General features: G+C 36.1%; 1 protein-coding gene across 1 annotated transcript; it reads right to left on the reverse strand.

Annotated features, from left to right (window-relative positions):
* LOC143247706 (uncharacterized) lies at window positions 1–27,724 on the reverse strand. The gene is made up of 8 exons (XM_076496122.1): window positions 27,570–27,724; window positions 22,855–22,996; window positions 20,829–20,908; window positions 16,711–16,809; window positions 8,205–8,309; window positions 7,011–7,088; window positions 6,743–6,893; window positions 1–1,201 (listed from the first exon to the last, which is right to left on the reverse strand). The coding sequence occupies exons 1-8, from the start codon at window positions 27,618–27,620 to the stop codon at window positions 1,134–1,136; spliced, it is 774 nt and encodes a 257-aa protein (XP_076352237.1). The 5' UTR covers window positions 27,621–27,724; the 3' UTR covers window positions 1–1,133.

Below are 27,724 nucleotides of genomic sequence, written 5' to 3' on the forward strand. Positions count from 1 at the left end.
CAGCTTTTGTAATACTCTTTACTACCACAAAGTAGGATTAACCGTCACATTAATAAAAGACACTTAAGCGACCAAACAGATTCAACTACTTGAAGATATTACAAGGAAACAAATGAATAAGCGGTTGCGTGACTAAACTTAAAATAATTTAAAAATGTAAATATATCAACATCAGCTTATTGTATTTAGTTTAGTCCTGGCATGGCCAGGTGGTTAGGACTTGTATAGAATAAAGTCCAAACACATTCTTAGAAGGATTATATTGTTTTATCAGCTAACCCTACCCTGTATATACATTGTTCGATATTTCTCAATAGGGCCTGGTGTGGCTGGGGCGCTTGACTCACAGTCTGAGGATCGCAGGTTCAAATCTTCTTCACACCTAACGTGTTTGCCCTTTCAGCCGTGGGGGCATTATAGTGTCCCGGTGAATCCTACTATTCGGTGATAAAAGAGTAGTGTAAGAGTTGGCGGTGGGTGGTGATGACTAGCTAACTTCCCTCTCGTCTTTCACCGCTAAATTAGGGATGCCTAGCGCAGATGGTCCTCGTGTAGCTTTGATAGAAATTAAAACCGAATGTAACTATTTTAAGGTAGATGGCGCTGTGTCATTCGTTACATGAAATTCGTTCCATATTTATATTCCACTTACATTTTATGTTGTTTTCCGTCTTTATGGTTTATAGTTGATTAGTTTCATATTTAAAAACATCAACAGTTTTATGCGTTTAGTGAGGCTTACAGGGCTAAAACCGAGTTTATATACCTGTACCGGGCATAGCACTGATAGACCAGTTTGTACCTTTTCATTTGACAACAAATAAACGAAATCATTTCAATAATAATTACACTTGTAATTGTTTATGAAGTTCAGCAAATAGTTATTTAAGACTAATCTGTTAAAACACAAATCAAGGGATTCACTGAGAAATTACAAAGTCGCGCTTTAAAAGTGATATAATTATTTGTTTGACTTTATAGAGCAAATTGATTCATTCAGAAAGTTCGAAATGATTTTGTTTTAACCTTAATTTTATAAAATGTTTTACGTTGTCGAAGCTAAGCCTAATATAAATTGAAAATATTGCGAAGTTTATATTTTCATTGAAAATGGTCCTCTAGTGCGCGTTCCTTTAATTGATCACAGAATAAAAATTCGGATGTTCCCTCTTTCCAGGAAGCTGTGGGACTCGTGGAATTCCTGTAAAAACAAAGAAATTATCAGACGATTTAACTTTGTTTTTAAGGAAGCATCTTATAAATTAAAGGGGGTTAATTATTGACGTGTGTTAGTTATTTCTAACGAGTAAGTTTCGATTTAACGACACCGTCAAGTACAAAGCACAGTGTTAACCTCAGTGAGCACGTGTTTGAGAAATTAAATTTCGTAGAAAAACATTAAGACTAGAGTAACATATGATTTGTATGAATTACTAATTACTTCAGACACAAAATCGCAATTAAAAACTACAGAGGGCAGTTTTAAGCAACACCAACAATTAAAAATTATAGATAGCAGTTATAAACACCATTAACAAGTAACGACGGTCCCGGCATGGCCAGGTGGTTAAGGCACTCGAATCGTAATCTGAGGGTCGCAGACTCGAATCCCCGTCGTACCAAAACATGTTCGCTTTCTCAGCTTTGGGGGCGTTATAGTTTGATGGTCAATTCCACTATTCGTTGGTAAAAGAGTAGCCCAAGAGTTGGCGGTGGGTGGTGATAACTAGCTGCTTTTCCTCTACTTTTTTTTACACTGCTAAATTAGAGACAGCTAGCGCAGATAGCCCTCGTGCAGCTTTACGCGAAATTCAAAGACAAGCAAAAAACAAACAATTAACGACATTACAGATGGCAGTTTTAAACACCACCAATAATTAAAAACTTTATAGATGGCAGTTTTATAGTTGTTTTTCATATTTTGTTCTGCCTTCCTTGGATATCGAAAACTTGTTTTTAGCATTATAAGCCCCCAAACTTACTGCTGTGCCCCCTGGTAGGTATTTTAAAGATGAATTCGAAACATAAAATTTAGTTATACAAGCTCTATAAAAGGTTTTGTTTTGATTTCAATTGAGAGTAAAATTCACCGTTTTCACACGTTTTATGATATTTCAACGTTGATCGTATATCTTAAGATATCCTGTTCAGAGATATTCGCAGCTTTTCACACATTCATAAAAACAAAAAATCTAAACAACACCATGTTAGGCTTAACGATGCTGTGAAGAAGTATTAGCTGGAACTAATTTCATTAGATATTAAAAAAAGAAGACGAATGAAGTCGTGGCACGTGAGTTTTCGTGCACTCTGTAGAATGTTCGTTATATACACGTGCGATTAGTCTACGGGTTTACAACGCCAAAATCAGGGGTTCAGTTCCTCTAGGTGGACTTGGCAAATAACTAGTTGTGGCTTTGCTATAAGAAAACACACACACACACCCGTACGGTTAACAGGAGTTTGAAAAGAGTGTATAATGTTATATTCTATACAGTTTGATAGATGGCGCCACATAGTTACTCGAGTAGGTACATCATAATTTCTCGGTTTGTTCTCGCTAGCTGACATTGTTTTGAATAGGGTTTTTTACTATATATACAAATAAGTAATATTAACACCTACAGTTAGGAGTGAAATCTGAGAAAATATAGATGGATAGACACCTAATGGCATTTTTACCCATGTAGGGAAGCAATTTCGAAAGAAACTTATAAATTGTGTTTAATAATTACTGCAATTGTGAAGGGACGTACGTGTAAGATGACAAACCTCCCTGAGAAATCACTCCCGCAGGAGTACAGCGGGGGATTCTATTCAAATACCCTTCCCCCGAAATGGTTTATCGGTGAGTTTATTTGTTTGTTTTTGAATTTAGCGCAAAGCTACACGAAGGCTATTTGCGATAGCCGTCTCTAATTTAACGGTGTAAGACCAGAGGGAAGGCAGTTAGTCATCACCACCCACCGCCAACTTTTGAGCTGTTTTTTTGTAACCAACGAGTAGTGGGATTGACCCTCATACTATAACGACATTCAGATCAGGAGTCAAGCGCCCTAACCATCTGGCCATGCCACTTAACAATAAGTCTGAGAATGCTAAAACTTGGGTATAGATACTAGTGACTGGCACAGTACAGACAGCCCTTTGCTAGCCTGATGTTTAATAACAAACAAACAAGTAGATTTCAGGATTGAAACAAACATCTGAATAAGTATTAGGTTGTCCAGAAATATATGTTGTTTTTGAACTGTGAAGTTTCTGAAGGTATAAACCAGTGTCGTAAAACATGATTTAATCAAAGTAAGCACCATTTACTTTAACACACTTTTATCCACATGTGACGATGATGTTTATGACCCTGCTTAAGAAATCAGAGTTTCTATGGTCAGTGAACTTCTTGAAAGCTTTTTCTGTAGTTGCCTGGTTTTGAAAGCGTTTATTGTTCAAAATGTTGTCAAAGTATCTGAAAACAATGAAAATTTGTAGAAGAAAGGTGTGGATAATAAGGTGAATGAGACAGAATCTCTATTTTTCAATTCGTTCAATGTTTGGAGCGTCATCCATGACAGGTCTCATAACGCCGATTTTGTTGATCTTCAGTCAGCTCATGCAGAATTCACTTATCCAACGTTTTCATTTTTCCAATCATAATCAGGTGGTTAGCAATGCTTGATTTGCTTGCACCTAGCTTTTCTACAAGCTCACGTACTGTTGTGTGAGAGTCTGTCTCAACGGTTTCCTTTAATGTGTTTTTATCTAAAGATGGCTTCCTTCCACGACCTTTATGTTTTTCAAGACTTTCATCTCCATGTTGAAACCTTTGGTACTAACGCTGAACTGTACGTTCAGTAACAGATCCGTGACCGAGTCTCTGGTTAATGTTCTGTGTAGTTTCAACAGCTTTCGTCCTAGTTTGAAGTCGTTGAGGAAAATCAGATGAAAGTCCTTCTTGTCCATGTTACCTTGGAAATTACGAAACTTACTCTGAGTAGAGTTGAATCCATTGCGTTACTCGTAATATGGTGAATGGACGAAGCATGGTAAACTCTGGAAGACTGGATTGAGATGAAAACGTTGTAGGCAAAAACGAAAAGCGAATAACAAGACAGAAACAAATATTTAAGTGATGTAATAGATGTCATAAGTAAAGACACCAACTGTGCTTAATATAGATACAAATGTGAGGCCATCTGGTGGTAAAAGCTTCCGACAAATAAACCGAAACAGGAGTTTAAAAGTAAGTGAATTGGTGTAGGGTGTGAAATTGCTAATGGACTGTAGCACGTTCTTCTGTATATTGTTCAGGGTGTGATAATATTCAGGGATACCTCTGTCGTCCAGGTTAAGATATTTTTGACGATGAAGTACTAGATATTATTTAACACTCAACCTGTAAAATTTATTTAATTATATTTGTCATAAAACATTGTGTTAGGCCTAAGAGGCGTTTATACCATAACAGTTGTTTTTGTAAGATTTATTATCGATAATGTGATTAACTGCTTTGATTTACTGTAGATAGTTTAAAGTGCCCCAGTGGCTCAGCGGTATGTCCGTGGACTTACAATGCTAAAAACCGGGTTTCGATACCCGTGGTGGGCAGAGCACAGATAGCCCATTGCGTAGCTTTGTGCTTAATTCAGAACAACAGCAACAGTCTAAAAGTATAGTATACAAAACGACAAAAATAGCTAAATCCACTATTCGTTTGAGTCTGTAAGTCTGTGTTTCAGACAGCTAAATTTATCCATAAAAGTTGCTCCATGGACTTCTGCTGGACTCATGTTAAGTTCTATGTGCATTTTTCGATGTAGAGCTTGGATATGAGAGGTGTGACAAAGGACAAAGCTCTATACAGAATATTTAATAGTTGTTGGAAACCTGCCATCTGGTGTATGTTACATGTAACAAAGGAAAGAGCTCTATATAGATTACTTAATAGTTGTTGGAAACCTGCCATCTGGTGCAGGTAACATATAACAAAGGAAAGAGCTCTATATAGATTACTTAATAGTTGTTGGAAACCTGCCATCTGGTGTAGGTTACATGTAACAAAGGAAAGAGCTCTGTATAGATTACTTAATAGTTGTTGGAAACCTGCCATCTGGTGTAGGTTACATGTAACAAAGGAAAGAGCTCTATATAGATTACTTAATAGTTGTTGCAAACCTGCCATCTGGTGTAGGTTACATGTAACAAAGGAAAGAGCTCTATATAGATTACTTAATAGTTGTTGCAAACCTGCCATCTGGTGTAGGTTACATGTAACAAAGGAAAGAGCTCTGTATAGATTACTTAATAGTTGTTGGAAACCTGCCATCTGGTGTAGGTTACATGTAACAAAGGAAAGAGCTCTGTATAGATTACTTAATAGTTGTTGGAAACCTGCCATCTCGTGTAGGTTACATGTAACAAAGGAAACAGCTCTGTTTAGATTACTTAATAGTTGTTGGAAACCTGCCATCTGGTCCAGGTTACATGTAACAAAGGAAAGAGCTCTGTATAGATTACTTAATAGCTGTTGGAAACCTACTCGCGTTTTCCTTTGCAACAGATTTCGACCTAGTGGGTGGTCCGAGGTTCGTCCAGACATGCCCGTATCTCCGTTACATATTCAAACTACTGAGCCACCTTACGTTTGGGTTTTTTAAAATACTTGTCTAATTTTAAATATGTCTGAACAGCTAGTTTAACCTTAACACTTTTAAAAGAAATATCATCGATCTACCATTTTGTTCTACCAGTTTACTTCACTCATTAATTTGAACACAAAAGATATAGTCCTGGTGTTCATGTAACTCACTATGACACTGTTGTGTATACATAAATATAATTATAGACGTTTTATATTCAGGTACATGCGCGTGAAGTTTAGTGTTTTAAAATCATATAGAATCTGTAAGAACCTCTTGGCAGCTCAGCGGTAAATCAGGATTTATAACAGTAAACACCGAGCTGAGATATTTATTGTAGACAGTACAGATAGTGTTTAATTAGATACTTATGGTAGATACGGTACAGATAGTATGTAATTAGAAATTTATGGTACACGGTACAGATAGTGTGTAAATGGATATTTATGGTAAACATAGTACAGATAGTGTGTAGTTAGATATTTATGGTAGACACGGTACAGATAGTGTGTAATTAGGTATTTATGGTAGGTATGGTACATATCGTGTGTTGTTAGATATTTATGGTACACGGTACAGATAGTATGTAATCAGATATTTATGGTACATGGAACAGATAGTGTGTATTTAGATATTTATGATAGATACAGTACAGATAGTGTGTAGTTAGATATTTTTGGTACGCGGTACAGATAGTGTGTAATTAGGTATTTGTGGTGGACACTGTATAGACAGTGTGAAGCTTTACCCTCAACAACAAATAAACAAAAAAAAATGTTTTAATGGCGCCCTCTTCCGGTGAAATGTTTTATCAATACTAAATTTAGTAATTTGTTTGTCTGCTTTTAAGCTCTGAATTCAAGAGATGGAGTTTGTGAGTTTTACATATCAAAGGGTTGTTGTGAACGGTTCAGTTGTTAAAGTCGGTCGATATGACCCAATATACATACCGATAAGAAAGAAAAAAGTGTGACCGACAAAAAAGAAAGAAAAGTAAATAAGTAATATTAATAAATGGTGTACTCCCCTTCACACCAATATTTATATGTGTGTGTACTGACAACTGTTCCAAACCATTTTAAATAATATGAGTTTTTCATACTCACGGACTAACTCGTTCATTTCTGGTTTGAACTTCGCATGACCCGATCCACGGTTCCAAGGGCAGTGGTCACCAAAGCTGGTCCTGCTAGGTCTTGAACAGTACGGGCCATCATCATCCGGGGAATACTGCTGATAGCCATCCAGTTCACCATCCTGCAATATTTGGGTATTGTTTTTAATACGTTCACTGAATCAGGTGAATATGAGTTTTACGTAAAACGTTAGTCATGTGATATCATGTAAAGGCCTGCGAAACGTTAGTTTACTGACCAGTAAGTCCTTGTTGTCCTCACTTTTTTCGCCACATACGATCAGCGTTCTTTTGACCATCAAAACTAAAAGAATTACCTGAAAAGATAAAGCAAACGATATTTAACCGCTGGAGATTGAGGTGTTGGTGTGTGTGTATCATTATACAAGAAAGCTAAAGCAATAATATTTTATAGAATTATATCAAAAAGAAAGATACCCGTGAAGTTTTTGCAAGCATATTGAAGTCCATAGACATTGGAGGACAACAACCCTCCTTATGATTTGTACTCCGGTATTGGATATTTAAAATGAGGGCCGTTTTAGACAACAACCCGCCTTATGGTTTGTACTCCGGTATTAGATATTTAAAATGAGGGCCGTTTTAGACAACAACCCTCCTTATGATTTGTACTCCGGTATTGGATATTTAAAATGAGGGCCGTTTTAGACAACAACCCGCCTTATGATTTGTACTCCGGTATTGGATATTTAAAATGAGGGCCGTTTTAGACAACAACCCGCCTCATGATTTGTACTCCGGTATTGGATATTATTTTAAAGAGTTGTTGAAAAACATTCATAACGCGATCGTATTAGAAATACTCTAAGTGGTGTATTAACCAATATGCTATTACGGTTTGGACCTCGAACGCAACAATTTGCTTCCCAATGGCTCAGCGGTATGTCTGTGGACTTACAACGTTCCGCAGCGGGTTTCGATACCCATTGTGTAGCTTTGTGCTTAATTCAAAACAACAACAACAACGCAACAATTTGTGTGAAGTATCATAAGGAAATTAAGGTTAATTTTGAATATTTTTTGTATGGTAAGACGTTGTTTAATTTGTTTATATTATTTTATTGATAGATGATTTCCCTGATGAATCGCGTGACAAACAAGGGGTGTATTTAATATTATGGGAGCCTAGAGCCACAATTAGCCTTACAACGCCCCTGGATACTCCACTACTCTTACATATTATGTGCAAATATTAAAACATCAACTCATGTTTATATGGGTAGTAAAGAAACATTTGTATTACTAGGTGTCGCTTTAGTCATCGTATATGTTAACAACGTTTTATGATATAGGTGAACTTTTGGTTTAATGAAATGGTAATATGGATCGCACAACGTTTTAATACGTAAATGTAATTTTATTTAAATATGCACATAGCTTAAGCACTAATTTGAAAGATAGATGGCGCTTACATTAATGCCCCAGAAAATTACGCCTCCACGAGAGAATCCCACGAGAAGAAAAGTGACAGCCTCCTTGTCATCGTTTTCTGTTCCATTTGTTGACTTCACAGAATCCTAACATTGGAATATTTTATTAGTTTCAGAGGTTTTATGGGAAATCAATTATAACGTAACACAGACAATGATAGAAATTCATTGTTAGTGGTATTTAAATTACATCTTTACTAATCATGACTCAATAATGTCACTGTTTACTGTGATAAATCATGACTCAATAATATCACTGTTTACTGTGTTAAATAATTCAATAATGTCACTGTTTACCTTGATAAATCATGACTCAATAATATCACTGTTTACTGTGTTAAATCGTGACTCAATAATGTCACTGTTTACTGTGTTAAATCATGACTCAATAATATCATTGTTTACTGTGATAAATCATGACTCAATAATATCACTGTTTACTGTGTTAAATCATGACTCAATAATGTCACTATTTACTGTGTTAAATCATGACTCAATAATGTCACTGTTTACTGTGATAAATCATGACTCAATAATGTCACTGCTTACTGTGATAAATCATGAATCAATAATATCATTGTTTACTGTGATAAATCATGACTCAATAATATCACTGTTTACTGTGTTAAATTATGACTCAATAATATCACTGTTTACTGTGTTAAATCATGACTCAATAATGTCACTGTTTACTGTGTTAAATAATTCAATAATGTCACTGTTTACTGTGATAAATCATGACTCAATAATATCACTGTTTACTGTGTTAAATTATGACTCAATAATATCACTGTTTACTGTGTTAAATCATGACTCAATAATGTCACTGCTTACTGTGAGAAATCATGACTCAATAATATCATTGTTTACTGTGATAAATCATGACTCAATAATGTCACTGTTTACTGTGTTAAAGTAATGACTCAGTAATATCCCTGTTTACTGTGATAAATCATGACTCAATAATATCACTGTTTACTGTGTTAAATAATTCAATAATGTCACTGTTTACTGTGATAAATCATGACTCAATAATATCACTGTTTACTGTGTTAAATTATGACTCAATAATATCACTGTTTACTGTGTTAAATCATAACTAATAACATAACTGTTTACTGTGTTAAATAATAACTCAATAATGTCACTGTTTACTGTGTTAAAGTAATGACTAAATAATATCACTGTTTACTGTGTTAAAGTAATGACTCAGTAATATCACTGTTTACTGTGTTAAGGTAATGACTCAATAATATCACTGTTTACTGTGTTAAATTATGACTCAATAATATCACTGTTTACTGTGTTAAATCATAACTCAATAATATCACTGTTTACTGTGTTAAATCATAACTAATAATATAACTGTTTACTGTGTCAAATAATAACTCAATAATGTCACTGTTTACTGTGTTAAATCATGACTCAGTAATATCACTGTTTACTGTGATAAATCACGACTCAATAATGTCACTGCTTACTGTGATAAATCATGACTCAATAATATCATTGTTTACTGTGATAAATCATGACTCAATAATATCACTGTTTACTGTGTTAAAGTAATGACTCAGTAATATCACTGTTTACTGTGATAAATCATGACTCAATAATATCACTGTTTACTGTGTTAAATAATTCAGTAATGTCACTGTTTACTGTGATAAATCATGACTCAATAATATCACTGTTTACTGTGTTAAATTATGACTCAATAATATCACTGTTTACTGTGTTAAATCATGACTCAATAATGTCACTGTTTACTGTGTTAAATCATGACTCAATAATGTCACTGCTTACTGTGATAAATCATGACTCAATAATATCACTGTTTACTGTGTTAAATCATAACTCAATAATATCACTGTTTACTGTGTTAAAGTAATGACTCAGTGATATCACTGTTTACTGTGTTAAGGTAATGACTCAATAATATCACTGTTTACTGTGTTAAATTATGACTCAATAATATCACTGTTTACTGCTCTTAAAGTTATGACTTGTTGTTGACACGGGACGTGCATAATGAGTGTGGATTTCTCAAATTGAACAACAAGCATATCGCTAAACGAGGAAACCTCTATGAGGAATTTTACATCACTGAACCTTCCTCTCTGTCGGTTTTTGAACCGAATGATATGATTCACTGTCTCTTCTGTAATACTCCAACAGCTAAGAGCTGAATATCTACCCGTAATTTAATAGCTAACTACTAGGTCACCCCTGACCCACTGCACAAAACACACAAAGAAAATAAACTCCCCGACAGAGTTCATTAAAAAAAATAAATATTTATTACGAACTTCATCAATAATGATAAAATATTAACAAACATTCTCTTGCATTGTTTCATTTTTCTAACAAAAGAGGGCAGTTATATATCTTACTGCCTGTTGTTACAATATACTGTCCAAAGGGAAGGTTTTACTGTATTGGAGTTTGGAGATTTTCAGGTTTGAATTTTTAATCGCACTAACCATCGATTCAGACATCTCAGGTTTCGTGATGCTATCTTAAATTTTGTTTACTTTTAGAATCCTCCACTTTTAATTTTTTCCCTTTATTTTTAGGCTTAAAATGGTTTAATGTTTACTGTACTCGGCTAACAATCTATGGATCACGAGTTCGAATTCCGTCAGCGAACATTCTAGATGTTTTAGTATTGGAGCAATATAAGCTAGCCGTCAGTTTCAATTTTCGTCGGTGAACAAGTAGCCCACGAGTTGGCGTAGCACTGTGTTGACTAACTGCTTTCCCTGTAATCTTTCACTTCTGAGACCGACGGCGAGCACAGATTACAATTGAATAGGCCCGGCATGACCAGGTTGGTTAAGGCGTTCGACTCGTAATCCGAGGGTGGCGAGTTCGAATCCCCGTTGTACCAAACATACTCATCCTTTCAGCCGTGGGGGCAAGATAATGTAACGGTAAATCCCACTATTCGTTGGTAAAAGAGTAGCCCAAGAGTTGGAAGTGCGTGGTGATGACTAGCTGTCTTCCCTCTAGTCTTCCACTGCTAAATTAGGGTCAGCTAGCGCAGATAGTCCTCGTGTAGCTTTGCGCGAAATTCAAAACCAAAAACAAACCAATCAATAAATTCAACTCAGTAAACAAACAGAATATTCGTGGTTTTTACTTTTCTTTATTTGTGTTTCTTTCCTACAACTTGATGTTTGACGTGTGTGGCTTTTAATATCGTGTTTGTTTGTAATGTTTCTTTCATAGCTTTGTTCAGGTATCACTGTTGTTAGTTAATGTCATCAAACATATTTTATTTGTATTTATAAATCGTGGTTTGTCTAATTACCAATTTATCTTTTGTGCTAAAAAGGACAAAAACTTTCTTATTTTGTGTCTCCTTGTCGCACACTAGATCGACTGTAAGCTTCCAAAAATATATATATTTAAAATATATAGTGTTATCTAGTGTAAATAAAATACAACTGAATCAACCAACAAATAAATAAATGTTTTACCCCTATAATATGAGAGCTCTACTTCTTTAGACATACCAAGACATATTTTTCCTGCCCAGAGTGTAACTTGTGCTCCCTTGGTGTCCCAGAAGCAAGAATTAGGGCTTATAACTTTAAGAGCTGGGCTTGAAATTCGCGATGGGCGTAGAACAGATAGAGCATTGTGTAAGTTTGCACTTAAAAACAAACAAGCAAAAACGTATGAGTCCTAGTGTGTGATTTGGTCTTATTATACAAAACCATACACCCACACATTTCGTGAGATCTAAAGTAATGCACTGGGAAATCTTTATCATATCTATAGTTTCAGATATTCAACTGATAAAACTCTGGATACTTTAAACTCACCTCCAACTACTGAGGTGAGGGAGTGTAACTTTCTCACTCATCTAACAGAAACTAGAGTTACCATATGGAGAAAAAAATTATTTTGAGAAAGTCCGGAAAAATCTCATATTTTATATGGAAAAGAAATAGTTACGAGTCACCTGTATAACGTTAGGAAATGTTAAGAAATAAACACCGTGTTCGTGTTACCTGTATAACGTTAGGAAATGTTAAGAAATAAACACCGTGTTCGTGTTACCTGTATAACGTTATGAAATGTTAAGAAATAGACACCGTGTTCGTGTTACCTGTATAACGTTAGGAAATGTTAAGAAATAAACACCGTGTTCGTGTTACCTGTATAACGTTAGGAAATGTTAAGAAATAAACACCGTGTTCGTGTTACCTGTATAACGTTATGAAATGTTAAGAAATAGACACCGTGTTCGTGTTACCTGTATAACGTTAGGAAATGTTAAGAAATAGACACCGTGTTCGTGTTACCTGTATAACGTTAGAAATGTTAAGAAATAAACACCGTGTTCGTGTTACCTGTATAACGTTATGAAATGTTAAGAAATAGACACCGTGTTCGTGTTACCTGTATAACGTTAGGAAATGTTAAGAAATAGACGCCGTGTTCGTGTTACCTGTATAACGTTAGGAAATGTTAAGAAATAAACACCGTGTTCGTGTTACCTGTATAACGTTATGAAATGTTAAGAAATAGACACCGTGTTCGTGTTACCTGTATAACGTTAGGAAATGTTAAGAAATAGACACCGTGTTCGTGTTACCTGTATAACATTAGGAAATGTTAAGAAATAGATACCGTGTTCGTGCTACCTGTATAACGTTAGGAAATGTTAAGAAATAGACGCCGTGTTCGTGTTACCTGTATAACGTTATGAAATGTTAAGAAATAGACACCGTGTTCGTGTTACCTGTATAACATTAGGAAATGTTAAGAAATAGACACCGTGTTCGTGTTACCTGTATAACATTATGAAATGTTAAGAAATAGACACCGTGTTCGTGTTACCTGTATAACGTTATGAAATGTTAAGAAATAGACACCGTGTTCGTGTTACCTGTATAACGTTAGGAAATGTTAAGAAATAAACACCGTGTTCGTGTTACCTGTATAACGTTAGGAAATGTTAAGAAATAGACACCGTGTTCGTGTTACCTGTATAACATTAGGAAATGTTAAGAAATAGACGCCGTGTTCGTGTTACCTGTATAACGTTAGGAAATGTTAAGAAATAAACACCGTGTTCGTGTTACCTGTATAACGTTATGAAATGTTAAGAAATAGACACCGTTTTCGTGTTACCTGTATAACGTTAGGAAATGTTAAGAAATAGACACCGTGTTCGTGTTACCTGTATAACGTTAGGAAATGTTAAGAAATAAACACCGTGTTCGTGTTACCTGTATAACGTTAGGAAATGTTAAGAAATAGATACCGTGTTCGTGTTACCTGTATAACGTTATGAAATGTTAAGAAATAGACACCGTGTTCGTGTTACCTGTATAACGTTATGAAATGTTAAGAAATAGACACCGTGTTCGTGTTACCTATATAACGTTATGAAATGTTAAGAAATAGACGCCGTGTTCGTGTTACCTGTATAACGTTAGGAAATGTTAAGAAATAAACACCGTGTTCGTGTTACCTGTATAACGTTAGGAAATGTTAAGAAATAGACACCGTGTTCGTGTTACCTGTATAACATTAGGAAATGTTAAGAAATAGACACCGTGTTCGTGTTACCTGTATAACGTTAGGAAATGTTAAGAAATAGACACCGTGTTCGTGTTACCTGTTGAGACGTATCGAAAACTCGAAGCTGTATCAGAAATGTACACTGTTTAATTTGATCCTAACAGGCAAATAAAACAGCTGTTTACTCAAGTTACGAGTGATAAACAAATTATTTGTTGTTGTCTTGTTTAGCTTTCGTTTAGACAATAATTACATGATATCCAGTCTGACGACTGGATAAAATTCTGTATTTTCAAGACAGCTGATATGGGTATTAAAACTTTAATTACAATAAAGTACAGAACAACGTGTCGACTTTCTTAGGTCTTGACCTGAAGATGACCTAAGAAGGCCAAAACGTTGTTCCGCACTTTATTTCGATTAGTTTTAATGCCATACCAACCGTCTTGGGAATATATTTTTACTTTAAATGGGTTTCTCGTCATCGTGAATGAAATTCTGTCTTGCGTTTCTCCTGTTTCCATAATGGACATGAACTGAAGATGTTACAACAACGAGTGGACAAATATGGATGGAAACAGCAAGAAAAAAATTACCAAAGCAGAGAGTGTACAAACATCTTCACGAATCCGTATTAATTCTTACTTTCATATACGTGAAAATTTGTTTATTACCCATGTACAAACAAACCATGTAAATGATTATTTTATCTTACCAGTGTGAGGTAAAATCATGTTATTCTAACCCCGTGTGATGTCACATTCTGTTCGCTTCATCACGTGCCTATTCCCTCCTTTATGTGTGACGCAATATCATATTCGAGCCATATCATTGGCCAGTTGTTTTCTACTCTTTTATTATGTAAATACACCAAGACAAGATGTACTCCAACATTTGATAAAACTTCATTAGGATGTGTTCTGAAACTATGAGCTGTTTTTCACTGACAACTCGTCAGGAGGTTTGCTGTGAAGCATGAGGCCTACATCACTATCTGTTAAACAGTTGTCAAACAATGAGCTGTTTTTATTCACTATACATCAGGAAGTTTGATGTGTAACATGAGGCCTACATCACTATGTGTTAAACAGTTGTCAAACAATGAGCTGTTTTTATTCACTATACATCAGGAAGTTTGATGTGTAACATGAGGCCTACATCACTATGTGTTAAACAGTTGTCAAACAATGAGCTGTTTTTATTCACTATACATCAGGAAGTTTGATGTGTAACATGAGGCCTACATCACTATGTGTTAAACAGTTGTCAAACAATGAGCTGTTTTTACTGACTGTACATTAGTCACTTTTCCAGTGAAATGTTAAGTTGTATTGATGGACATCAAGTGTTGAAGTTAATGAAATGTTAAGTTGTATTGATGGACATCATGTGTTGAAGTTAGTGAAATGTTAACTTGTATTGATGGACATCATGTGTTGAAGTTAGTGAAATGTTAAGTTGTATTGATGGACATCATGTGTTGAAGTTAGTAAAATGTTAAGTTGTATTGATGGACATCATGTGTTGAAGTTAATGAAATGTTAAGTTGTATTGATGGACATCATGTGTTGAAGTTAGTGAAATGTTAAGTTGTATTGATGGACATCATGTGTTGAAGTTAGTGAAATGTTAAGTTGTATTGATGGACATCAAATGTTGAAGTGAATGAAATGTTAAGTTGTATTGAAGGACATCATGTGTTGAAGTTAATGAAATGTTAAGTTGTATTCATGGACATCATGTGTTGAAGTTAGTGAAATGTTAAGTTGTATTGATGGACATCAAGTGTTGAAGTTAGTGAAATGTTAAGTTGTATTGATGGACATCAAATGTTGAAGTTAATGAAATGTTAAGTTGTATTGATGGACATCATGTGTTGAAGTTAATGAAATGTTAAGTTGTATTCATGGACATCATGTGTTGAAGTTAGTGAAATGTTAAGTTGTATTGATGGACATCAAGTGTTGAAGTTAGTGAAATGTTAAGTTGTATTGATGGACATCAAATGTTGAAGTTAATGAAATGTTAAGTTGTATTGATGGACATCAAGTGTTGAAGTTAGTGAAATGTTAAGTTGTATTGATGGACATCAAGTGTTGAAGTTAGTGAAATGTTAAGTTGTATTAATGGACATCAAGTGTTGAAGTTAATGAAATGTTAAGTTGTATTGATGGACATCAAGTGTTGAAGTTAGTGAAATGTTAAGTTGTGTTGATGGACATCAAGTGTTGAAGTTAGTGAAATGTTAAGTTGTATTGATGGACATCAAGTGTTGTGTAGGCAGACTTAATAAATGTGTGGTGGTTGAAATCAAAAAGAAAGAACTCTTATGAAATTCATAATTGATTCGTTCATTCGGAGTTTGATAATTAGACAATGAAACTTAAGACTAGCGAGCTGTGAGACTACTATTTCAACTTAAATCTTGTGAGAGTTTCCATTTAAAAGATGAAAACTCAAGAGTTTAACATTAAAATGAATGGTTTGATTCTCAGAAATGGCACAGCAGAGATAACTTCTTGTACGGACTTGTACTTTATTATTTTCAGGTGTTATGTCTGAACTAGTAAATGTTTTATTTTGTGTTTTATTTTCTTTATACAATGTTAATTTCAGTAATTATATATTCGTATAATTTTCTTTTGAATTTGTAATAGTATTAGGAGGAACATTTTTGCACTGTTAACTTATTATGAGTATGTGGGTTTTAAGGACTATCCTGAGTCTTCTTAGTTGGTTGAACTTCGGAAGATGTTATTGGGATTATGGCCTAAAACGTTACTAACATCGAGAATACCCACTGATGGATTTATGCATTGTATAATATATATATATCTAAGAATGGTAGTTAAACTGTTTATACCAATAGTTATTAATTCTAAACGTACTTTGTTTTAATCAGAAGTTAATAATAATTCTTTACCAATTTTATTAAAATTATTATTTTACTTACCACGAGACGATATATGTAATACATAGCAACTGAGACGTCATACAAGATAACGAAAATTGTTACCACGATCCAGGGGATGGCGTAGACGATTTCTTTTCGCTAAAAAAACAACACTTAACGAATTACATATCACATTAAAATTGTGTAAAAGTAACAGAAACCCGTATGAACAATTTTTACATAAATGATGAGTTGTTGTTTTTTATGGATAAAAAATAATTATATTCAGGATAAAAGGGCGAACATTAAACCTGGTCGGAAAAGATTTTACAAATGTCATTTGAAAGACAGCGAGTATGTTGCAAGATTAGATTATACTAAGAGTGGATATACCACCATTATGTCTATATATGCTGTAGTTTATTTTATCTCTATTTATCTTATTAAATATCTTATTTACACTTCATTTTTATAACATCATTTAGTTTGCGTCACGACAATTGTCGCTTCGTGAAGTGTTATTTTGTTTTTTTCCTACTGCCCTTCAATGGCGGTAAGGCTGTGAGCTCATGACGTCAAAAAACCGGAAGTCGATATTCGTCACGAGTACAGACCAAAGAGCTCATTGTGCAGCGTTGTGCTTAACAACAAACAAATTTTTCTTGTTGAGTCAAACAGAATTAATAAAGTTCCAGCTTCGCGAGTCGCGAGATCGAAGCTCGTCGCTGAACATGTCCATTTTTTTTTTAACCCATGGAGGTGTTGTAATGTGACGGTGAACCTAACTGGTAAAGAGCAGCCTGAGAAATTTCACTGCTTGGTGTTGACTATCTTTGCTGTAGTTTCAAAACTAGGGACTATTAGGGCAACAAGGCCCGGCATGGCCAGGTGGGTTAAGGCGCTCGACTCGTAATCTCAGGGTCGCGGGTTCGAATCCCCGTCGCACCAAACATGCTCGCACTTTCAGCCGTGGAGGCGTTATAATGTTACGTTCAAACCCACTATTTGTTGGTAAAAGAGTAGCCCAAGAGATGGCGGTGGGTGGTTATAGCTAGCCGTCTTTCCTCTAGTCTTACTGCTAAATTAGGGACGGCTAGCGCAGATGCCTGCTGTGTAGCGAAATTCAAAACCAAACAAAAGACATTTTCTGTTTGTTTTTTAATTTCGTGCAAAGCTACAGATTACGAGTCGAGTGCCTTAACCACCTGGACTGTATTAGATCATCAATATCTTTGGTACGGCTATCGTCCTAGAAAAATATTACCCTTACCACGAACGAAAATATTAAATTTGAAGATACTTCACATGGTTCGTCTATCGTGATGTACCGGGCGTGTCGCACTAAATAGTGTGCCTGAATGTGAACCTTGAAGTCCATGATTTGCATTCAAGTATTCGTTCAGTACTTTAGTATTGCGGGTTTGTTATAAGAGTGAAGGTCAAATCTTTGTATTCGACTAGACAAGCATAATTCGAGAGTTGGCGAAGGGTGCTGCGAACATTCTGCTGTTTCAAAATTGGTAAAATAATCCGCTGATCCAGTTTTCAGAGTTACGATACTGCTTAATTAAGAAATGGTCTAAAATTGACGATTTAAATCTTTCTAATTGTGATAATGTAACAGTTTGTATTGAACGAGTTGAATAATGAATATTTCAACATCCTTTGAGCACAAATTGTGAAACTGAGTAAGTTGTGTTGTGGACTTTTAATGCTAGCGCGCGTGTGTATATATGTAAATATTCTCTGCGGACTTCCAACGATGGAAACCGGACTTCGATACCCGTGGTAGACACAACACAGACAGTCCATTGTGCAGCTTTGTACTTAGCATCAAATGAAACTTGACAGCTTCAAACAAAACTCTTATCTTTGAGTTACTAAGGGCTGTTTGACTGTGGATTAAGAAGTCGATGTACGAAAGCTATTTGCCAACACCTAGAATATACAGCATTCTCACTTACATAGAGATAAGAGATAAAAAGCAACGAAAGTGTTCTGTATCATATTTACCGTCAGGTGAGACTTGTCCGTGACGTCACAAAAACGTCTGTTTTGCGCAACGTCGCGACATTCGATGTAAAACATTATGTTCTGGAAATCAATAAGGGTTTATTTACGAATCGGGAAGAGAGAACTCTTACTTAGATCATATAATTACTTGGTTGACCACAGTCAACGTTTTTTATTATTATATGTGGGTTCTGGGATGATCCATAAGATTCTCACGTCGCGATTGGCCCAGAGACATCTATATTCAGTGGTTGTCAACATTTTAAGCGTATCAAAATGTTACCTCGTTTCTATGAAAATGATTCATTGATGTAAAAGCACGTATGATGTGTTGTGGAGAAATCTGTACGTGATAGAGAAAAATGGATGTCATCTTTTTGGGATTCAGCGTACAGGAATCATTGTAGAACATGTAAAAATGTTAAGACGATAAAACCATTGCAGGACTGTGTTATCATTGATTAAATACAGAAATTAGAGTTTAAAGTTTGTTTGTTTGTTTTGAATTTCGCGCAAAGCTACACGAGGGCTATCTGCGCTACTCATTCATAATTTAACAGTGTAAGACTAGAGGGAAGGCAGCTGGTCATCACCACTCACCACCAACTCTTGGGCTATTCTTTTACCAACAGCAAATGTGATTGACCGAGAATTATCACTTCCCCTCGGCTCAAAGAATTTGAACACGCGACCCTCATTGTAGAGCACCCTAACCACCTGGCTCTGCCGGGCTTGTGTTTAGAGAGAGCACCCTAACCACCTGGCTCTGCCGGGCTTGTGTTTAGAGAGAGCACCCTAACCACCTGGCTATGCCGGGCTTGTGTTTAGAGAGAGCACCCTAACCACCTGGCTCTGCCGGGCTTGTGTTTAGAGAGAGCACCCTAACCACCTGGCTCTGCCGGGCTTGTGTTTAGATAGAGCACCCTAACCACCTGGCTCTGCCGGGCTTGTGTTTAGAGAGAGCACCCTAACCACCTGGCTCTGTCGGGCTTGTGTTTAGAGAGAGCGCCCTAACCACCTGGCTCTGCCGGGCTTGTGTTTAGAGAGAGCACCCTAACCACCTGGCTCTGCCGGGCTTGTGTTTAGAGAGAGCACCTGTGTAACACTTGGGGAGTAATTCTGAAGCATCTGTTCGAGTTCGTCCCCCCCGCTCCTCAGTTGTTCCTCGTTTATTGAGCCGTCATCTTCAGTGTTAGAAATAGAAACGCTGAGGTCACTGTATACGGCAAGACCTGTTTATTTGTTGAGATGTTACTTTAGTCACCTTCAGTGTTAAGAAATAGAAACGCTGAGGTCACTGTATACGGCAAGACCTGTTTATTTGTTGAGATGTTACTTTAGTCATCTTCAGTGTTAAGGAATAGAAACGCTGAGGTCACTGTATACGGCAAGACCTGTTTATTTGTTGAGGTGTTACTTTAGTCATCTTCGGTGTTAAGAAATAGAAACGCTGAGGTCACTGTATACGGCAAGACCTGTTTATTTGTTGAGGTGTTACTTTAGTCATCTTCAGTGTTAAGAAATGGAAACGCTGAGGTCACTGTATACTGCAAGACCTGTTTATTTGTTGAGGTGTTACTTTAGTCATCTTCAGTGTTAAGAAATGGAAACGCTGAGGTCACTGTATACGGCAAGACCTGTTTATTTGTTGAGGTGTTACTTTAGTCAAAATGAAATCCATTCTTTCTTTATTAAGCTTCTTCATAGGTTTGAATGTTTTATTATTTAATTTGAGAGAAAACGTGTAAATGAAATGCATATTTATATAATTCCACACTTTGTTATTAGCTTTACTATGATACAGGCGAGGCGTGGCATCACAATCACAAAAAAACCTTTGCGCTTGCGTTACAAGATTGACGGTTGAATTCTACTGTTTGATTAGAGTGACCCCCCCTCCAACAGTTAGTGATTAGTGAAGGTTGTTGACCAACAACTATCTCTCTAGTGTTATCACTCCAAAATTAGGAGACGCCACTTGTGTATTTTTGCACAACCATTTGAAACAAATATAAAAACGATCCACGAAAAAAATAGACGCTCGTTAACATTCCCCTTGTTGTTGCCATTGCGCATGCGCGTCAATTTAACATCGAAATTTGCCATCTGGAGATCACAGATCGCTTAAGGAAATACATAAGTGATATATATATATATGTACCTACCAGTGCACACAGTAAAATGAATCCACAAACAATCCAGAACACGTTTAGTATAGCTTCAAAAACGACGACACTGAAGTCAACTGGAAAAAAATAAATATGAATAAGCTACATTGAAAAACTTGCATACCCATTGGTACGTTCACGTACTTACAACACTAAATTCCTGGATTCAGTTCCCCGTGGTGGGCACAGCTAATGATGTTCCTATACTTTCTTCATTGGTTTTCTGTGATGACAAACTAGAACAGTGCTTTGCCAAAGTATTCCCCCCTACCAATAATGTCACATTTTGATGAAATACAAACAATTTTTTAATTAAGTTATTTTACTCTAAACACCAGTTTTCAAACTTAACACTGTTATATGTGAAGAAGGTTGGATGTTTGTAAAAACCTGTAAAGAAAATACATCAGTCGAAATTTACTGATTGCATAAGTATTCAACCCCATAAGTCAGTACTTGGTGGAAGCATCTGTGGGACCAATAACTGCTGTTAACCGTTTTGGACAGTTCTCCACCAGCTTTGCACCATTGGTTTGTCCATTCTTCCTAGCAAAAGTGCTCCAATTTTAAGAATTTCGTAGGGGATCATTGATAGACTGCATCCTTCAAGTCTCGCCATAAATTTTCTGATGTATTCACGTCGAGACTTTGACTGGGTCACTCCAGGACATTCATTTTCTTCTTTTGAAACCGTTCCAATATGGCTTTGGCCATGTGCTTCATGTCATTGTCCTGCAGAAATGTAAATTTTCGGCCCAATTTTAGATTCTTGGCTTACCCAAGCAGTCTTTTTCCTCTAGGATTCACCTGCACTCTCCACCATCCATTTTCCTCTTAATTCTGTCCAAGCTGATAAGAAACATCGATATAACAGGATGATGTGGCCACCATGCTTGACAGGTGAGATAGTGTTGATTGGATCATGTGCTTTGGGCTTGCACCAAACGTAACATTATAAGTATTGACTAAAATCTTTAGTTTTTGTCCGATCTACCACTTTATCCATGACTTGTTTGGAAAGATTCTTGGTCTTCATGGTTGGTTGGTTTCATCACTATGTGAGTTATGGCTTTTACAGATGCATTTAATCTGAAGTCAAGGTGAACCACTTTGATAACTCAGAGACAGAGACCATTACACTAACTTTATATTCTTTCAAACTAATCCTTTGCACTTGAACTGATTTAGGGTTCTCGTGGCTAAGGAGTTGAAGACTTATACAATTAAAAATGTTAATTTTCTTTTAAAGTTTCACTTACCTACACAGTATCAGCGTTTTGTTAGTTTAGTCAGTTAGGAGTGACTTGTGTAGATTCAGAGTGTAATATCCAATTTGAAAGTTTCATGATCACAAACTGAGACGGCAACAAAATATTTAATAGTAACAATTATATACAGCAGATGATGAAATATTGTGATTTTCATCTATCATTATTCTTAAAGACTTTCAATGGATCAGAAAATTCATAGCTCTACAAAAGTCGAATAATACGTCATCGATGACGTATTAAATGTTTAAGGATATCATTGGTTTATTGAATTCTGAAACATGTTTATCGTATTAGATAATAAATCCGAATAAATACCTCTTTCATCAAGAGGTACTGCGTTTTGTAATTATGTGAACGGTTGTTATCAAACAGGAAATTAGAGAACTTATAGCTGAAACAACTACAGTGAATCTAAAAACTGATTATCCAATCTCGTTAAATAATTACCCTGTTTTAGGGCAACTATAAGTCGTATTAATTTGGATGTTTAACTGTGAAAAAAAATTTGTGGTGTCATCTGTCGTTTCAATCAAGTTTTTAATAACAGTCGTGTTAATGTAGTGACAGCTAACGTTTACGACATAAATTGTTATTTTTTATACCACTAATAACTACTAAAAGACAGATTTCCCTAAATTCATTAAACATAAGGAACATGCTTAAACTATTTTTTCGAATATATTAATGAGGATATTGTAAGGCTTAATTGGTTTAGTTACTGTGTATAGTGTAAGGAAAATACGATGTCGTACCTCCAAGTGGTTCTAAAACGTCGAATGATCTGGCTAATCTTCCCACGACAGGTTGGGCATCTGTAACATTCGAGAACAATTCTGGGTTTTTAAACATCAGCAACGACCAGACACTCCATGCGAGACCCCATAAACTTTCTATCTGGATACAATAACAACACAACTAATCACTGAAAACACTCTGATAACCTGTGTACTAATCTGAACAGACTCGTGTGAGGAAGAAACTGTGTTGGAGGTTGAGTACTTGTTTGTTTGAACTTTCCGCAAAGCTACACGAAGTCTGTTTTCATTGGTCGTTTCTAATTTAAAAGTGAAGGACAAGAGGGAAGAGTTGATTAAAACCACCTAAAGCTACACGAGGTCTCTTTTCATTGGTCGTTTCTAATTTAAAAGTGAAGGACAAGAGGGAAGAGTTGATTAAAACCACCCAAAGCTACACGAGGTCTGTTTTCATTGGTCGTTTCTAATTTAAAAGTGAAGGACAAGAGGGAAGAGTTGATTAAAACCACCTAAAGCTGCGCGAGGGCTATCTGTACTAGTCGTCCCTAATTTAGCAGTGTAAGAGTAAAGGGATGGTAGCTAGTCATCACCACCCACCGTCAACTCTTGGGATACTCTTTTACCAACGAATAGTGGGATTGATCAAAACTTTATAATGCCCCCACGGCTGAAAGGGCGAACAAGTTTGGTGTGACGGAGATTCGAACTCGTGACCCTCAAATTACGAATCGAACGCCCTAACCACCTGGCCATTGTTAGGCTGATTAGACCTAGGATGTTCTGTACACTTCCACATGTTGGAGTGAAGTACATTGCGTACTAATATGAATCTGATTTGAACTAATACATACAAATACAACAAAAACAGATGAAAAACAACTAAACAAAATACTACTACAAATGGAAAACCAACCCGATCTCAGGAAACCTTTATTCTTACCTGAGCAAGACCGACTCACGCACACCAGAACTATAAGGCTCTCCCAAACCTCGCAAACCCGATTGTCCACTACAACCCGTAATGTCTACCTATGAATCATTTAAATACAACCCAGATAAATATATAGCGTGGGCATTTTTTAAATATGTAACATCAACCCGCTTCTTTCTCAAATACTCTTTTAACTTTAAATATATTCTTAATGAACTAAATCATAAAGTCTTAATGGCCAGTTTTGATGTAATCTCTCTCTTCACAGAATCCTGCAAGAGAGCTTTAGAACTTTATATCCAAGACCCCAAACCATCCTCAGCAACAACTTAGCAACCGTTATATAATTCACTACCACCAAAACTAACATATAATTCACTACCACCAAAACTAAGTTTATGTTCAATAACCAAAACTACCTACAAATAAATGACCTAAGTATGTGGAATCCTGTGTTACCAGTTCTAACCAACATTTTTATGATACAGATTGAATCACAAGCGATCAATTCAGCCTTACACCCACCACTATACTGCTACAGATATGTTGATGATACAATTGTTGGATTCACATCTACAAAACACACAGTTTTTACAACCACGTTAACTCGATACATCCCAACATTAAGTTCATTTGTGAACAGGGAAAATACTAACAAAATAATATTTCTTAACCTCAGGATCACTAGAACTGATACACAATTCAAAACAGAAATCCATAGAATAATCACCCACACTGGATAATACATTCCCTGGGACTCAGCACATGAAACAAAAACTTAACATATTAATAAACCAAATAAACACAGCCATAAAACTATGCTCACCTGATAAAATTAATGACGAATTAGACAAAATAAAACAACACTTCATCAACATCAATAAGTTTCCTAAAAAACTGTGGGAAACATAAAACACGCACCTGGACCAAGAACAAAAACAACAATAAATTCCAAGATACAACAAACTACAAAACCCTACACTGCTGTATACCATATGTTCCTGATATCAGTGAAAAAATAACCAACATTTGGAAAAAACTTATAACACAACGTTCCAGTAAACACCAAATTTATTCAAAAACCAGGTACAAAACTAAGGTCTATACTATGTAAAAACTACACTGACAAACACCACACCAACATTATTTATAAAATACAATGTGATAACTGTCACGACTTCTATATTGGAGAAACAAGTAGGAAAATGGAAACCAGATTCAAAGATCATAAAAAGTCACCTTCACACGTTTTCGAACACCGCAAGTCAAATAAACACAACATAACCGTAGAAAACACCCAAATATTAAGTAGGGAAACAAATATAAACAAACGCAAAATCAAAGAAGCCTTACTTAAACAACAACTTAAATCCAAAATAAACCAATATAAAGGAACACCTTTATACCTATACTAATTAACAACCTAATGTCTAACTGCAACGCCCCCTACAATCCGGTACCCGTTTATACTCTCGTCCCTAAGACATGCGCCCGGGAACGGCCAGTTTCAAACTCTCTGTATTAACCTGAAGATGACCTAGGAAGGTCGAAACATTGTTCTCTCCTTATCAATAAAAGTGTTAATACCCATACCAGTCGTTCTGAGATACAATTTTATTTCAAGTGGGTTTCTCGTCATCACGAATCTGATGGAGCGTTCTACACATTTTTATGTGCTGGAAAGGCTGTTTCCAGAAGACTTGCTCACTACGTTTCGTAGTGTTTCCTGGCCCAGACAAATGTTCCAGTCCACTCACTTGATAACAGGTGCCAGCGGAGTACCAGGGGGTCAACTTGCGATAGTCTGTCTGGGGAAATGTGTCACAGTTCTCATCCAGAGTAGACTCTCACGTGACTACTCAACACGAGATGGTTTCAACTTTAACCCGATTTGAACTTTAACATTAAATGACCCAGAGGAAAGTCTGGAGTTTAATAACGCTCAGCATCGGGTTTCGTTTGTTTGTTTGTTTGTTTTGAATTTTGTGCGAAGCTACACGAGGGCTATCTGCGCTAGCCGTCCCTAATTTAGGAGCGAAAGACGAGAGAGAAGGCAGCTAGTCATCACCACCTACCGCTAACTCTTGGGCTACTCTTTTACCAACGAATAGTGGGATTGACCGTCACATTATAACGCCCCCACGGCTGAAAGAGCGAGCATGTTTGATGCGATCGGGAGTCGAACACCTTAACATGCTTGACCATGCCGGGCCTATCGGGTTTCGATACCTGCGTTGTGTAGCTCTGTGCTTAATAGGAGACAAAAATAACCCGGGCTTATAAGTTGTGTTATAAATTGTGTTATAAGTTGTGTTTTTGGTATATTTAAATTTTATTCTCACAAAGTGGAATTTCATGGCGAAACGTTACGTAAGGTTTTTCACCTAATTCCACAACTCTCATTATTTGAAATATATTAACTTGGAAGGTGTGTCAGTCGAAGATATACGTATCATATATATATATATATTGTAAGGTGATAACTTAATAGTCGAAAAACCAATATTTGCCCAGTTCGTGTAAAAACCTTTGCATTCTATTAATATAATAACTTAATTCGGGACCGTTTTCACGTGTTATTTGGAAAATTAAAAATTGGATTAAAAATTATCTCCCAGTGGCACAGTGTCTGTGAACTCACACCGTTAGAAATCGGGTTTCGATACCCGTGGGGGGGGGCAGAGCGCTGAAAGATCGTTATGTAGTCTTGTGCTAAATTTCTAACTAAACATGATTAAAATAATATGTATATTATTATTTTTACAGATCTACACATGCTCTAACAGTTCTTAATTTCGAACCGGTAGAAGGAAGATACCGTAATCACTGACACCCACTGTACCAAACATGCTCGCGCTTTCAGCCGTGGGGGCATTATAATGTGTCGCTCAGTCCCACTATTCGTTGGTAAAAGAGTAACCCAAGAGTTGGCGGTGGATGGTGATGTCTAGCTGCCTTCCCTCTAGTCTTACCTTGCAGATAGCCGTCGTGTAGCTTTGCGCGAAATTCAAACCAACCCAACCCAATCTACTGTAACCACCTACCTTTTAGTGATTGTTTCAAACCTTATCATTAGATTCCGTAGTTCCTGTTTTGGTCGTTGTGTTATACTTAATAATTTCTGAAAGTAATTTTTCCTAAACTTGATAATAAGAAAAAACCAGACGTGATTTGAGAAGTAACTAATACTGTATAAAGATTGTCCCGTTCTAAGGTTCCTTAATAAAAGAAAATATTTGTAGTAGTACAAGAAGGACGTGTTGTTTTACTCACTGTGGTTGTTGCTGTGAACCTTCGAAGATGGTTAATATACGTCATATATAATACTTATCTCTTTTGGTTTGTGGTGGGTAATTTATTCTTCGTCTAAGCCTATACACGTTTGTACATATATTTTTAGACAAACAAACACCTGTGTAGGTAAACAGACGGACAGATAAACTGAGCCTGGTAATTAGGACATTCCACTTGTAATCGAGGGGGCGCTGCTATACCGTGATAATTAGTCTCTACATTTGTTGGTAAAAAGTAGCCCAACAGTTGACGGCGGGTGGTGTTGACGAGTTACATTCCCTCTAATCTATCGTTTCTAAATTTTAGAGATGGCCAGCGAAGATAGCTGTTGTGTAGCCTTGCGTGAAGTCCTACAAACAAATTGACAAACGTTGTTTTAGTACGACAAATAAACCGAGAAACATTTTCTTTCCACACGAGTATATCCGAGTTAGGTTTTATTATGTAAACTATTAGGGAACAGACAACAAATAAGCATATTACTTACTGTAGTTAAAATCACCGCCGTGATCATGGTACAGTCCCTGCAACACCACATGTTAACAAGACTTAATCATTGGCCAACACAGGAAGAATATATGTGGTAGTTATCTACTTAGTGTAGGTTACAATTTTCTGTTGCTGTGCGCAGCTGTAAAGCTG

The sequence above is a fragment of the Tachypleus tridentatus genome, chromosome 3 (genome assembly GCF_004210375.1).
Source record: "Tachypleus tridentatus isolate NWPU-2018 chromosome 3, ASM421037v1, whole genome shotgun sequence".
Classification (NCBI taxonomy): domain Eukaryota; kingdom Metazoa; phylum Arthropoda; class Merostomata; order Xiphosura; family Limulidae; genus Tachypleus; species Tachypleus tridentatus.